The 16,258-nt window shown below is 46.5% G+C and overlaps 1 protein-coding gene across 1 annotated transcript in view; it reads right to left on the bottom strand.

Annotated features, from left to right (window-relative positions):
• Nucleotides 1-16,258, bottom strand: part of ALPK3 (alpha kinase 3) — a 44,429-nt gene that overhangs the window by 8,571 nt on the left and 19,600 nt on the right. Inside the window, exons 5-6 of the mRNA XM_065872511.1 lie at nt 14,550-15,777; nt 445-2,536 (exon numbers count right to left, since the gene is read on the bottom strand). Coding sequence (XP_065728583.1) covers nt 445-2,536; nt 14,550-15,777 — 3,320 coding nt within the window. The remainder of the gene's footprint in view (nt 1-444; nt 2,537-14,549; nt 15,778-16,258) is intronic.

Genomic DNA, 16,258 nt, shown 5'->3' with positions numbered 1-16,258 from the left:
AACATAGTATGGCACCTCCACTCCAGGCCAGGGAGAGCCTCACAGCTGAGGCCGCAGACAGCAGTCAAGAGAGGAACTTCAGTTTGCAGCCTAGGCTCCTAAACCTAAGACCCTGTGTTTGAATCCTGTCCATACCACTCTGTACTCGCGGGACAAGTCTGCAAAAAGGCGATTACGGTGGTGATGATGATGATAGAGCTAGGATACTATTGAAGCCAGGCCCCGTGCTGAATACTTGATTTATTCTATCCCATGTAACCCTCACAATGTTACAAAGTTGGTACTACTTCCAACTCCAAGCAGCCTTTCCGATTCCAAAGCCTGCGGGATTATTACATAAGAATACCCTTTACAGAGGTACGCTAAACCTCTAGCAGGCAGGGTTACCCCAGCAGGGCCCTGCTCCGGGCAGCCCGCTCCTGGGAAGCCGTACCTGTTGCTCACCTTTTAGCAGGTCTTTGGCTCTCCTTGGCTTGGCTGGAGTGCCCTGCTTGCCTTCCTCCAGGGCCAGCTCTGCTTCCAGGTTGCTGGCTCTGGGGCTGGAGCCCAGGGCCCCTGCTGCCGGCTCCTCCTCTGCCCGCGGCACCTCCAGCAGGTCTGCCTTTCTGCCCTGAGTAGGGGAACGTTTCTCCCGTCCTGGACTCCCCAGGGGCCCCGGTGCAAGGCCCTTCCGGGGCCCCCGGGGGGAACCCGAGGGGCTCTCCCTTTCTTCGGGCTTGGTTGGCTCCCCATCTCCTGCTGCTCTGACCTTAGGGAGAAACCTCTTCCTCCGGGCCCCCAGAGCCAGTTCCTCGGGCGTAGCTGCGGGGAGATCTGTCAGAGCTTCCCCTGGGATCTCCTCCTCTCGGAAGGGTTCCTGGGCTCTGCTCTCTGCTGACAGCAGTCCCTGCCCAGGGGCTGCCTGTCCACCCACGCCCCCCAGCGGCCCACCCATGCCGCTCTCCTGGGAGGTCGGCAGGAGGCCAGGCCCCTCAAGGGAAACCTCTCCCTCACCTTCACTGGATCCTCCTGAGGCCACCCCGGGGCCTTCCTCCTCACCTACCACGATGGCAGGGACAGAGAGGGGGCTGGGGCCAGGGCACCGGGCAGCAGCCAGGGCCTGACAGCCAACCTGCACCTCGCGGTCCAGGAGGCCAGTGAGGCGGCGGGAGGTACAGGGGCTCAGCAGCAGAGTCTGCGCGCTCTGCACCAGACGGTTGTTCTCCACACGCTCCAGGATGCGCCGTGACGTCCGGGGACTCAGACCGGCCACTTCCACGGTGGGGGCCAGAGAGGGTGAGGGTGCCTGATCCCCAGCGGCAGCTTCCTCCTGGGCCCCTGGGCCCCTGCCACTCGTCTCTGAGCTGGATAGCTTCAGCAGCAGGAGCAAGTAGCTCTTCAGGGAGTCTATGAGGCCAGGGTCACAGGTCTGGGGGCCTGAAGTCCTCCCTTCCACGCCGGGCACCTTGGCGCAGGCCCCCTCAGCGTCTGCTGCCCTGGTTCCTGGCGGGTGACTCTGGCTGGGGGTGCCCAGCCCCAGGTGCAGTGGGGGGGCAGAACTCAGCGAGGCCTTGTCCCCAGAGGGTAGGAAGGCGGCTGTGCTCATGTGCTGAGAAGCCGGGGTGCTGGGCAGCCGCTGCTGTGAGTTATCCGTCAGGCCAGCCCCAGGAAGAGAGGGCAGAGTGGGCACCTGGGGGCTCAGGCCCGCTGGAGGACAGCCACCCAGATCCACAGGCAGCAATTCTCCCGGCTGTTCCTGCTTGGGGCCCTGGGACAGGCCCTCCTCGGCCTTGTCCTTAACTGGACCTGACTGCTCCGGCCCTCGATATCTCTCTCCTCCCACCTGCTCCAAACTGCCCTCAGGAGGCAGCTGTGCCCCGCGTGTGAGGCCCCCCGCCAGGGGACCTGGCACAGTTTCCTCACGGCTCCCGGAGGCCGTTCCTGCTGCCTCGTCAGGTCTGAGCATAAACTCGGGTTTGTCTGGGACGGAGAACTCTTCTGGGGTCTGTTCAAAGCATTCAATAATCTGAGGGGACCTAGGATCCTCTGAAGGTGGGCGTTTGGGAGCCCTGGACTGTGGGCTGATACCGGTCATGGACGCCTTCTCTGACCAACATTTCACAGCTGTGGGAATACTCCCCTCTGACCATGTCCCCTTGTCTTCCTGCACCCTTCTGTCTGCCTGTGTCCTCTCATCTGCCTGGGTCCCCACCTTTCCTTGTGCCATCACGTCCTCCTGGGAATTCCTGCCTGACTCTGACCTCTCACTTTCTTGTGTCACAACATCCACCTGTGTCTTCCTATCTGCCTGTGTCCTCTGGGTGGTTTGTGTTCCATCTCCCTGCGTCCTCCCATCCACCTGCATCTTCCTATCCATCTCTGTATTCTTCTTGCCTCCAGTGTTCTGATCAGCAGATGCTCTCCTGTCCTCCTGGGTTTCTGTGTCCATGGGCTCAATGATGTCCTGACTTCTGGAGGTGCTGCAACCAGCAGAGACCATATCAGAGCTGCTGCTGGCCAATGTGGTAGGAGCCATGGTTGCCTGGGACTCCTGGACCTGAGAACACATGGACAGAAGCAAGAACTTAACTACACATGCCTTAGGATCTCTTTCCAATCCAACATCCCAGCCTCCTCTGACCTCATCCAGAACTGCCATGATGAGAATCCTGCCACCTGGTTTCTCAGGCCTGCTGGGGGTGACAGAGTCCCAAGCCCACCCACCCAATCCCTGATCCCAGAGTCTACACCAGGGAATATCCAGAATCCAGGTCTAGCTCTGGCCCTCCCCAACTCTCCCCGAAGAAATTTTGCCTCTCCTGACAGCCCCTGATCACGTGCTACCCCACCCCTCAACCCTGCCATTCGGAGGAGAGTGTCCTCTCCCCAGGGCCTCCGAGCAGTCAATCTGTCCCTCTCTTGTGGCACTAACTGTCCTGGATAGAATTATGAGTGAAGTGGGAGAGTGCCAGGGGGTCTCCTTGATAGCATCAGGGACAGCATCATCATTAATGCTGAGTGAGTGGCAATTACAAAATGCCATCCAGAGAGGGTTAAAGTCATTACGAATGACACCTATGCCAGGAGATCCGTGAAACATTATAACGTTACCCTTCTGAACACCCGCTATTTGCAAAACACCATGCTAGGCCCCTATTTATCACATATGTATTACCTCGCTCCTCACAACAATACCAAATAGTTGCAAGAATCATCTCTATTTTAGAGATAAGAACACTGATGGTCAAAGAAGGAATATGGTTTGTCCATTATCAGATAGTAAGCGGTAGAGTTTAGTTTAGAAGCCAGGTGTGTCTAGCTTCAAATCTCATGCTCTTTGTTGTTACACTACATGGTCACACATTTAAATATAATTAAAGGACCTTCTATCTAAACATCCTGGCATAAAACAGTAAATTGCCTCTTTTCATGTTGGATATAATCAAAACCAACTAAGTAAACAAGAAAAATCAAAGCAAATTCCATTGTTAGTGGAAATGGAGGCTAATAAAACCTACAGTCTCAAAAAAAAAAAAAAAATGGGAAGGATTGCCAAAAGCAGATAGATGAAACTCTGGGAGGTTGCAAGAGCTGTAGGATCATGGAGGACTGGGTGGAAATCAAGCAGAAGACATACAAGGGAGACGTCCAACAGTCAGGAAAAGAACAGTGGAGCAGCCTACCGGAGGCAGTTCTCAAAAAACATGAGCAAAAATACACGAAAATTGCTAAGAAAATAGATTTTGAACATACGAGAACTTAAGGAATAGTGTTCCGTGGCCCTGGAGGAAACTACTGGAGAACAAACTTTGGTCAACCAAAAGATGACTGGGGAAACCACAGCAGAAGAATTGATGGTGAACGTTGAACATATATTTAACCATAGAACCAAGCCTAAAACCAAAAAAGTTTAGAGTGGCAGATCAGAATGTCAGTGTTTATGCCCTGACAATGCAGAAACGATACAACTAGCACAGAAGGGGAAGGGGGAAGAAGATGACAAGTGGAGTTAAATGCCTTAATTGTATCACTTATACAAGCCAGGAATCAAAGGCATGACTCAAAGCTGAAAACCCAGGTAACAGAAATACAGCATATTCAATTATACAAAGATAGTCACTTAGAAATAAAACTTTGGGATAATAGGAGATAGAAAATGAAAGGGAAAAAAGGTAGGGAGGAAGTGGAAGCACGATCACTGCTCATCATAAAAAAGTAAAACACACTGACTAAACAGATAAAATTATGGATGATATTACATAAAATTTAAATTATAAATTACTACGTACAAATATTTCTAAGTATCAGAAGAACCACACACAAAACCAAAGCAAATGGAACATATGAGACCTTAATATGTATTTAATTAAATTATATTTAAATTAAGTATAGAATTTAAAGTTACTTTACTGCGTATGGAATTCTGAATGAATGGTATGAATACGAAAAATATAAAAGAGTCTGGTGAATAACAGGAGCCATCAAATATAAGTCTCACTGACCGAAGAATGTTAGTAAAAACGCTCCTCCAACTTCTCTGAGAACCAGTAAGACACGAACAAAAACACCTTGGAGCTGGGCTTCCCTGGTGGTGCAGTGGTTAAGAATCCACCTGCCAATGCACGGGACATGGGTTCAAGCCCTGGTCCAGGAAGATCCCACATGCCACGGAGCAACTAAGCCCATGCACCGCAACTACTGAGCCTGCGCTCTAGAAACTGCGAGCCACAACTACTGAGCCCGTGTGCCACAACTACTGAAGCCCGTGTGCCTAGAGCCCCTGCTCTGCAACAAGTCACCGCAATGAGAAGCCCGTGCTCACCGCAATTAGAGAAAAGCCCGCGCACAACAACAAAAACCCAATGCAGCCAAAAATAAAATTTAAAAAATAATTAAAAAAAAAAACCTTGGAGCCAACAAACAGCACTTAGGAATATATTAGAACCTTTTTTTAACTTCTGATATTCTAGGATTAAGAAATATATTTTTAATATTTATTTATTTATTTGGCTGCACTGGGTCTTAGTTGCGGCATGCGGGATCTAGTTCCCCGACCAGGGATTGAACCTGGGCCCCCTGCATTGGGAGCACAGAATCTTAACCACTGTACCACCAAGGAAGTCCCAGGATTAGAAAATATTAATATGGACATGAGATCTATACATTTACAAAGAAAATGCTGACTTTACACACAAGGCTCATGTGAACAGAACTTTTGATTAAAGCTGTCTTCACTCCCCCTCACCTGCAGACTGATCAGTCCCTGAGTCCTACTGAACCTGCTTCTTCAGTATCTCAATATCCATTCCCTCCTCTCTGTCTCCACTGCCAACACCCTAATCTAAGCTGCCAACAATTCTATCTTGCCTGGACTATAGTAAAGCCTCCTAATTGGTATCCGTGACTCTAGGCTTTGCCTCTGCCAAATATGCAGCCCAAGTGATCTTTCTAAAATATAAATCTGGGCACTTCTCTGGTGGCGCAGTGGTTAAGAATCCGCCTGCCAATGCAGGGGACATGGGTTCGAGCCCTGGTCCGGGAAGATCCCACGTGCCACGGAGCAACTAAGCCCGTGCACCACAACTACTGAGCCTGCGTGCCACAACTACTGAAGCCTGCGTGCCTAGAGCCCCAGCTCCACAAGAGAAGCCACCGCAATGAGAAGCCCATGCACCACAACAAAGAGTAATGCCCGCTCGCTGCAACTAGAGAAAGTCTGCATGCAGCAACAAAGACCCAACGCAGCCAAAAATAAATAAATTAAAAATAATAATACAAAAATAAAAAATAAATCTGATTGTGACACTCCCCACCTTAAAAGCCTCTCAGCAGCTTATCATCACTTACAGGCTAAAGCCTAAAAGCCCTAGCCTAAAAGAGCAAAAAGTTTAAGAATACTCCCTGCCCGGCAGGGTATGGGGAAACAGGCATCAGCACAGCCTCTATGGATAGTAATTTGGCATTATCTAGTAAAACTAAAAATACTTATACTCTTTGACCCAACAGTTCCACTCCTAGGAATTTACCCTATAGATATACTTTCATGTGCAAATTGACATATATACAAGGATACTCGTTGCATCATAGTTTATAATAGCAAAAGACTAGAAAATGTCTAAATTACATCAATACAGGATTGATCCAATGAATTATGGTACATCCACACCTCAAATAAATAAAATAAATACCCAAATAGAAAAGCAAGGTATAGGACAGAAAGTATCATATGCCACCTTTATGTGGAAAATACAGAGACACATATTTGTAAATGTACAGAAGATAGCTCTGGAAGGATGCCCAAGATACCAGTTATGGCAACTTATTTCAGGAAGAGGGATGGGGTGGTGGTGGTAGGGAAAGGGTGAAGATCTAATATTCTCTAAATACTTTTTATACTTTTTGGATTTTATACCATGTGCCTATGACACATATTTAACAAAATCCAATTAAGAATGAAAATGCATAAGTAAATAGGCCCTTGTGTGATCAGTGAGGGCTGTCCTTCAGCAGAGAACCCAGGTCTGTCTCTCCAGCCTCATCTCTTGGGTCCCTCCATCCAACAACACTAACGTACCATGCTGATTACTGTGCTATTTTATAACCACTTTGTTTTTCTCTGCTGGACATTCTCAGCCTTCTCATTGCTCACCTGAAGAACTCCTCCTTCTTTTCCCTGAAGACCTCACTCAAGTTTCTTCTTGTTTTAGAAGACTTCTGAGTTCCCTTCTCCACCCCGCAAAACGTACGTGGCTTCTTATCCTATGTACCCATGGCAAATGTACCTAATTCTATTATTATACCCTCATTCTCTGTGGCAGTTATGCACGTGTCACCTGCTAATCTGTGAACTCTTCCCTTTCAAAGAGGGCTCAGCACAGGCCCAGTTAGTTGATAAAGCTATTCAGTTCTTTTCTATTCTTACTGATTTTCTGTTTACTAGTTCAATTGGTTATTGAGAGGCGTGTTAAAGTCTCCAACTATAATTGTTGATTTGTTTATTTCTCCTTTCAGTTCTGCCAGTTTTTCTTCATGTATTTTGAAGCTCTGTTGTTAGGGGCAAACTCATTTTCATTTTCTTGAATTGATTCTTTTATTATTATGTACTTCACTATTTTTCCCTGGTAATTTTCTTTGCTCTGAAGTCTGCTTTGTCTGATATTAATATGGCCAGTCCAGTTTTCAGTTGATTAGTGTTTGCATTGTATATATTCTCTATTATTTTACTTTTAACCTACCTATATCATTGGAATTGAAGTCAATTTCTTTTAAAAAGTATAGAGTTGGGAATTTTTTTTTTGATCCAGTCTCACAATCTCTGTCTTTTACTTCATGTGTTTAGACTACTTATATTTAATATAATTATTTACACGTTTGAATTTACATCAATTATTTTATTATTTATTTTCTATTTGTTCCCTCTGTTATTTCTTCCTGTTTCCCCTTTCCAGTTTTCTTGTAGATTATTTGAAAATTTTTAGTATTCCACTTTAATTTACATATTGTAATGTTTACTATATTTCTATTTTAATTATTGTTCTAGGGCTTGCAATACATACACTTAACTTCCCACAGTCTACTTAGAGTCAACATCTTACCATTGCAAGTGAAATGTAGTAATCTTACCACCACATAGGTCCCTTTACCCTCTCCCTCTTTATGTTACATTTACATACATTAAAAACTTTAGCAGACAATGTTATAATCTGTACTTTTTACCTTCAAACATTTTTTAAAGAATTCAAGAAGTCCGCACACCACAACGAAGAGTAGCCCCTGCTCGCCGCAACTAGAGAAAGCCTGCGCACGGCAACGAAGACCCAACGCAGCCAAATAAATAAATAAATAATTTTTTGAAAAGAATTCAAGAAGAGAAGAATAATCTATTATGTTTACCCAGGTATTTACAAGATTCCTTGTATCATTTCCCTTTGTCTGAAAATTTTACTTTAGCAATTCTTTTAGAACAGGTCTGCTAGTACTGTATTCTCTTAGTTTCCCTTTATCTTGGAATGTCTTTATTTCACCTTCAATACTAAAAGATATGTTTGCTGAATGTAGAATTATAGATTGAAAAGCATTTTCTTTCAGCAGTTAAAAAATATTATTTCACTTCCTTTTTAACCTCCATTGTTTCTGATGAGAAATCTGCAGTCATTCAAGTTATTGTTCCCCTATAAATAGTGCGTCGTTTTTTCTCTGACTACTTTCAAGATTTTATTGCTGTTGTTGTCTTCAGTTCTCAGCAATTTGACTATGCTGTTTCCTGGCATGGAATTCTGTGGGTGTTTCTTATTTGGGGTTTGCTGAACTTCTTGATCTGTAAGTTTGTGGGGGTTTTTTTGCCAAATTTGGGAAGTTTTCAGCCATTATTTCTTCATATATTTTCTCTGCACCATACTCTCTTCTCTCCTTCTGGGTATCCAATGACATGAATGTTAGACATTTTGATATTGCACCACAGATCCTTGAAGCTCTGTTCATGTCTTTTTCTCTCTGTTATTCAGATTGAATAGTTTTGATTGACCTATCTTCAAAGTGCACTGACTTTTTCCCTATTGTCCTCATTCTTCTGTTGTGCCCAACAAGCAAGTCTTTTTTATTTCAGTTATTTTATTTTTCAGTTCTAAAATGAACAATTTGTTCTTTATATCTTGTATTTCTTTGCCAAGACTTTCTATCTTTCCACTTATTTCCAGAGTGTTCAACCTTACTTCTTGTCACTGCTTTTAAGTCAGATAATTCCAACATATCTGCCATCTTGACACTGGCATTCTTTAACTGCCTTTTCCCATGCAAGTTGAGATTTTCCTGATTTTCTCATATGCCAAATAATACTTACTATATCCGGTACATTTTGAATATTATGAGATTCTGGTTTCTTATATAAATCCTATAGAGAACGTTAATATTTTTGTCTTAGCAGACACTCTACTTGGTTGTGTTCAGGCTGCAAGTTCCATTCAACATTCTGAGGTTGTAGTTTCAGTGTCAGTTCCATTTTCAAAGTCTTTGCAGTGCTATTCAGATCTGTCCTGTGTGTGTGCCACCCAGTGGCCAGTCTGGGACTTGGATGATGGCCTCTTAGTTCTTTTTGATACAATGTTCAGAACCAGATCCATGCATGAACAGCGTGAGAATAAACCCAGGAATTTATAAACAGCTTATGAAGTCACTTTCCCAAACTTCTTCCTGTGTATGATCTACCCTTTACTTTCTGGGTCCCTAGGATTCCCTTTTCCAGTCCTCCCTCAAAGTTTTAGACCCCTGTGGCCTCTGCTACTGTCACTACCAGGAGATTCCTCTCCTATTCCTCAAGCCTGTTCAAAAGGGCTTCTCCTAAAGCTCTCTCTGTTCATCCTGATGCTTACTTCTGAGTTTCTGATTGCATTAAGACCAGGCCAGGTAATACTAGATTTTTTTTAAGGGTAAATACTGCTGAATCAGTGGTACTTAATTCTGGTCTTATTCCTCAGTCTGTCTGCTACTATTTCCTTATCAAAGTCATCAAGTAGGGTTTCCCTGGTGGTGCAGTGGTTAAGAATCCGCCTGCCAATTCAGGGGACATGGGTTTGAGCCCTGGAAGAGCCCACATGCCGCGGAGGAACTAAGTCCCTGGGCCACAACTACTGAACCTGTGCTCTAGAGCCCGTGCGCCACAACTACTGAGGCTGCGCTCTGGAGCCAGCAAGCCACAACTACCGAAGCCCGCGCACCTAGAGCCCGTGCTCTGCAACAAGAGAAGCCACCGCAATGAGAAGCCCACACACTGCAACGAAGAGTAGACCCCGCTCACCACAAGGAGACCCGCACAGCAACCAAGACCCAACGCAGCCAACAATAAATACATAAAATAAATATATATTTTTAAAAAAGTCATCAAGTAGCTGCACCATGCATTTGGCTCAAGTTTTTAGTTGCATTCAGTGGGAGATACAGGGTGGATGGTATTTACTCCATCTTATCCAGAACTGGAACTACCATAACCACGATAACTAATTTAACATTCGTTACTGTATTCTCTAGTTCTGGATTTCTAGTTGGTTCATTTTAAAGTCTTTGCCACTTTTTATAGTTTCTAGTTCTCTGCTGAAATCTTCAATCTTGCCTTTTTATCTTCTTGAATATAGAATGTATAGTTTTAGTTTTAATAGTTCATGTCTGATAATTCCAAAAGTTGGAATATATTGTCTGCTGTTTTTGCTAGCTTTTTTTCATGTTTCTTTTTTTTTTTTTTTTTGCCATAATACGCAGCTTGCAGGATCTTAGTTCTCCAACCAGGGATTGACCCAGGGCCACAGCCGTGAAAGTGCTGAGTCCTAACCACTGGGCTGCTGGGCAAGTCCCCTTTTTCACGTTTTCCTCTCTTTGTGTGCCTGGTTATCTTCATTTAGGTGCTGAACATTATATTTGAAACATTTTTCAAAAATAATTTGTGGCTTTAGATGATGTTATCGTCCTCCAGATGCTTGGGAGCAAGGTATCTTGAACCACCTTAATCTGATTTCAAGGATTGAGATATTTCTTGGTCACCCAGGTAACTCAGAGTTAAGCCTCAACCCCTGTGAGGGTAATTTGCTTCTGGTTCCCTTAATCCTATGGTACAAACCTTCAAGGTTCCCAACCCAAAGACAAGGGGGTTTATCAGGGCTACCACTCTTGAGACCATGGGCTCCAATTCTGGTCTCCCAAGTCCCTTGAGGCTGTCTACAACACTGCTGAGTCTCTCATTCTCCCCTTCTGGAGTGGCAAACAACCCCAGGACAAAAGCTATGCCAAAGGCTGAGCTCACCATTCTGGATTTCCATCTCCTCCCAGATCCTGGGCAAGTGATTCTTCACTTTGTTAGCTCTCCAGTGCCTTCAAGAAGACATTTTAATATTTTGCTCAGCTTTATTAGTTGCTCTCAGTAGGAAAGTTGGTTGGAATTATCTAACCCAGCATTACTGGAAGCTGATATTCAAAAAATGTTAGTTCTCTCCCCTTTCTGTCTCACTCCCAAGACTGGGAGTGAGGATACGCAGGGGACTTCCTTGGCGGTCCAGTGGTTGAGACTCTGTGCTTCCAATGCAGGGGGCATAGATGTGATCCCTGGCCAGGGAAGTAAGATCCCATGTGCTGTGCGGTATGGTAAAAAAAAAAAAATTTTTTAAGAAATTTTTTTTTTTTAATTTAAAAAAGATTAGGACAGGCAGGTGTGCATTCCTACCTACCACTTACCCTTGCTTCATGCTATTTATCCTTCCCAGAATGTCTTCCTTCCTCTCTTTAACCTATCTAATTTCTTCTTATCTGGGGATATTATGGGCATTCTTTTTTTTTTTTTTTTTGCTGTACACGGGCCTCTCACTGTTGTGGCCTCTCCCATTGCGGAGCACAGGCTCTGGACGCGCAGGCCCAGCGGCCATGGCTCACGGGCCCAGCCGCTCCACGGCATGTGGGATCTTCCCAGACCGGGGCACGAACCCGCATCCCCTACATCGGCAGGCGGACTCTCAACCACTGCGCCACCAGGGAAGCCCGATGGAAATGTTTTAAAACCGGATTGTGGTAATGGCTGTACAACTGTGAATTGTGTACATTGGTCTGTACATTTTAAATAGGTGACTATTATTGGTGTATAAATTATACCTCGATCAAGCTGTTTAAAAATATAAACCTAACAAATTTTACTAAAAGGCCATTCAAAATTCAAATCTGACTAGTCTTCCATGAAAGGATGTAATATGCTTTTGATCTTGTTAAAAATAATTCATCACCTTTTGAAAATGTAGTTTTTTAAAATGGTGAATATAAGGATACAAGGTAAAAAACAATGTTATCTGGGAGTTTGGAAAAATTCAAACAATGATTCTAAAGTTTTCCTAGAGCAATAAACAAGAGAGAATAGCTGAAACATGTTTAAAAGAAGTATAAGAGGGTTGCTCTGCCAGAAATGAAAGCTACAACGATTAAAATGAGATCATCCTGTTGTAAGAATCAACAAACAGATTAATGGATTATGATCGATGTATATATGGGAACTAAAATAGGCTTTAGTGGGTATAAAATTAGTGTATAAAGAAAGAATCACAAACTAATAGGAAAAGGTTGATTTTGGGGGAATACTTATTAACCAAAAATTGAGCTAGAGACTGATACTATGCTATACACACAAATCAATTCCAGATTAATTTAAAGGTCAAATGAAGGAATTCAAACAAAAATTTTAAAAATACACATATATATTTAACTAACCTTGGAATAAGGAAGAAAAGCATAAACACTATTGAAGAAATGGTTAAAATATGCATATTGTGGCATCTTACATAACCACTAAAAATGAAGTTTTTCAGAAAATTTTCAGGAACCATGAAAAACTGCTCATGAAATAATGAGAAATAACAAAAGGAGAATATAAAACTGAATCAGAATAACAATGTAAATCAAATTTTTAAATAACAAAATACATATACAGAAAGATTGGTAGATATATCAAGATGTCTTTGGATGGTAGAATTATAGGTGAATTTTTACTTTTTCCTTTCAGCTTTTAGAATTTTCCCCCATATTTTTTACTATGGTCATGTGTTTCTTTCATAATCAAAAAATAAGCTTTTTTAAAAAAGATTTGGTAGAATGAGAATATGAAAAACCAATCAAATTCAGCTACTAAAAAGCAACAGCTTCAAAAATACATATAGCTGTTAAATGCATTTTTCACATGTATGATACATTTTACAATTTTTTTCAGTACTAAAAAAAAAAGCCACAAAAGCCCTTTGCAGAAACAGCAGAACCTCTGCAGACAGCCTCTCCTGTGCCTGCAGTGCCCCAGCCCATTCGTCCCACCTGCGAGAGGCCAGGAGGGCCTTGTCAGGAGGATGCAGCCATTCTGGATGTGCTATTCCCCACCGCTGTGGGCAGAGAAGCCAGATTCACTCACAGACTTGGCCGCCAGCCTGATCTCTTCCCAAATGTGCTCCCTAGGGGCCCATGAGGGCCATCCCTACCATATGCCCTGCTGTCCGCATGTGGAGCGGCCCCATCTGGGCTCCTAGGAACTCACCACTGCAGCTGCTGAGATCTCCTGAGACCAGGCATGAGAGGCTGAGAGTCATGAACAGATTCAGAGAGTCTGGTTTGAGGTTCACCCCACTCCAAAGACCTCTGAACTGCCGTCCCCACAGACTAACCTCAGTACCCTCAGCACACACTGAAAGAAAACCACCTCCCCTGGCCACCCTTGAAACTGGTCTCTCCCTCCTGCCCCCATGAAAGCTCTCTGTGTGGGAAAGGCAGCCCCTCCAGGAAGCATCCTTTTCCCACTGCCCTCCAGGAGGTACTGCAGCAGCTTGTCCCTCATGTTTCCCTTCACTGTTCCAAGAAGCCGTCTGCCTTCTGCCTTGACCCCTGTGAAACACTGCTTTCAGCTGCTCCTCCTGTCTCCTGGGACCCATGCTCCTGCTTCCTCTGCCCCAAGAAACAATTTCATCTTAGTTCCCGCCAAAATGCTGTCTCCACTTGGGGTTGCCAGATTTAGCAAAGAGAAATACAGGACACCCAGTTAAATCTGAATTTCAGACAGACAACCAATCATTTCTTAGTATAAGTATATCCCATCTATTTTATCCAACCCACCCCCAGTCTTGATACACTTTTTCCTTCTGCCCCACTCTAAAAACACTCCTTCTCTCTACACTCCTGTGAAATACTGCCTGCCCTCTGCCCCTGAAACATGAAACACTGACCAAACGGGATAAATTGTTTTCCTTCTGTTAATCCTCTCAATCCCGCTCCCCTCTTCCCTCTTCCCCTGCCCCCTACCCCCATCAAACTCCTCAATGCTGCCACCTGGATGCCGCTCAGCTTAGCCGTCTCCACACAAAACCACTGTCCTCTCTGTTGGCTACCTGATCCCCAGAAGAATGTCAGCACTCCTGTTCTCAGGGAAAACAGTTTGCCTCTACCTCCCACCACAGTAATGTCTCAGACCTACTGCCGTTTATTTCGTTCTTAGCATGCACCAAGCCCTGGGCCAAGCACCCTGATTCTCACAGCAGCCCTATGAAGTAGGCACTGTTTTTATTAAGGTTTTATGACTTGCCCAAGATCGCACAATGTTAAGGATAGTCAGATTTGCATATAGGTATACCTGACTCCGAAATCTTAGATAAAACCCCAGATCAAGTCAGAATTTTCTGGACAGTGCATATTTTTTCAATCCTCTACTAAGCACCCAGGTCAAGACCCACTGCACACTACAGACCGCTCCTCAGTCTCCCCATTCTCTTTCCTCCCCAAAGAACATCCTCTTCCTCCGCCCCCCTCTGCGACATAGTCCCCTTGGCAGTGAACTTCCATGTTGTCAGAGCAGATGGTCACAGTCAGGCTGTGCTGCCCACACGCCTGGCATCTGGGGACTGCCTGGGGCGAGGCCCAGGCCTGTGGCCCCCTGCTCCTGGCCAGCACTCCACCTCACCCCACCCTCTTCTATAAATATCCCACTGCTCACTGGCTGCCCAGCTGTTGCAACAGTTTCCATGAGGTCATCTTTCCCGAGCGGCCTCCAGGCACCCAACACCCACACTTACCTTTCCTGGAGTCCTGTGGCCTGCTTGCCCCTGCAAGGGGCTGTCCTGGGTGCTCTGTCTCCGCCGGGCGGGGGGTGTGGGCACTTGGGCAGAGGCCTGAGGCAGGGCCTTCCCTGAGCTCTGAGCCCCAGGTTCTGGATCTTGACTTGGGGAAGAATCAGGCTTGCAGCTGGTGGTGGGCTCCCCTTTGGGCTTCGGAGGAGCAAATCTCTTCCTGTTGAAGGGCCTAGTCTGCTGTGGGGCTGAGGGCGTGGGCTGGCCAGGGACAGCAGGTTCCCTCTCACCTCTGGCTTTGCTGGATACCTTCCCTGAGGGCAGCTCTCCAGGTGTCCTGCCACTGGGGGCCTGGGCTCCCTCCTCCCCCTGAGGCTTGTCTGCCTGGGTGCTCTCCAGATACATGTCCTTCAGGGAGAAATACACTTCCTGGTCTGGGCCTAGGACAGGGGCATTCTGGGCCTGGTCTTGAGTACCCACAGCAGAGGCTAGCTTCGTGGTGCCATCTGCTCCAGAGGATCCAGGCCCCTGTGCGGCCCTGCCCCTGGGCTGGGTCTGAACCTGCTCCATGTCCATGGGCCCCTGTGTCCCACAGGAGTCAGGCTTGTCTGAACTGGGGACACAGTTTTCAGAGGAATGGTGGCTTCGAGCTGCCCTCTCTACCTCTGGCTTCTGCACACCTTGCTTAGGTTCCTCATCTTTCTTTTTCTTCTTGGCCCCAGACTCCTTTTTGGGGGCTCTCTGAGGCCCCAGCTCCATGGCTTTACAGATGTATGTCAACAGGCCATGCTCCCCAGCTTCCCCGTTCTCAGGGGCAGCCTCCCCGTTGGTGGTCACCTCTCCAGGAGCAAAACTGTTGATCAGGCCCAAACCTGGGTGCTGACCAGGCTCCGTCTCTCCCTCCTGCCAAGCCACCGGTGTCCCGTTCTCAACCTCCCGGGTGGGGGCCGAGGGGACTGGCACCTCGGCCCCACTCAGCCGCCGCTTCCGCTGGAAGCGGTCGGGGCTGAGCTTGCGCAGGGTGTCGGCCTCTTCCACGGCCTCCTTCCCGTGCTTCCAGCTCTTCTCAATCTCACGCATCTTTGCCGCAGCCTTGCGCTTCAGCTTGGCGAACCAGCGCTGGTGGATCTTGTATTCGGTCATGGTGCCCACCTCCAAGACCCCCGAGCAGGACACAATTCCCTTGGCATTCTGGGCAGAAGCCTGGTAGATGGCGGCGTCTTCTTCTCGGCACCTAGAGGCAGGAGCATGAGATGGGAGGTGAGAGCCCACAATCCTCGCAGCCAGAGCCTCGCAGAGTTGAGCGCCCCGCCCCACCCCCTGCCAGCCCTGCCCCGAGTGCCACACCCCACCTCCGACAGCACCACCTCCAAAATTCCCCACTACAGCTGAGGAAACTGAGGCTGGCAAGAGGGTGGGAGCTGGCCAAGGTCATGCTGTTCCAGGACAGATTAGACTTGGGGCCCAGGAGAGCTCCCTTCAGAAGCAGGTGACCCACACAGCCCCTTGTGAAGTAAGGATGACACAGGAGCTTTTTTGGGAAGCTGACCTCATGGAAAATGTTGCTATGGGTCAGGACCCCCTCTGGTTACACTCAGCTCTCTGGCTGTCAGAGGTACTCCCGCCCTGGCCTTAGGAGACCCCAGACACTGGCAGGCAGACACGTTTCAGCAGGTGGCTCAGCTTAGCCGCAGAACCCCGCCTCCACCCCCAGA

This window comes from Phocoena phocoena, chromosome 2 (genome assembly GCF_963924675.1).
Source record: "Phocoena phocoena chromosome 2, mPhoPho1.1, whole genome shotgun sequence".
Taxonomy (NCBI): domain Eukaryota; kingdom Metazoa; phylum Chordata; class Mammalia; order Artiodactyla; family Phocoenidae; genus Phocoena; species Phocoena phocoena.
This window is presented reverse-complemented; position numbering and strand designations above follow the sequence as displayed.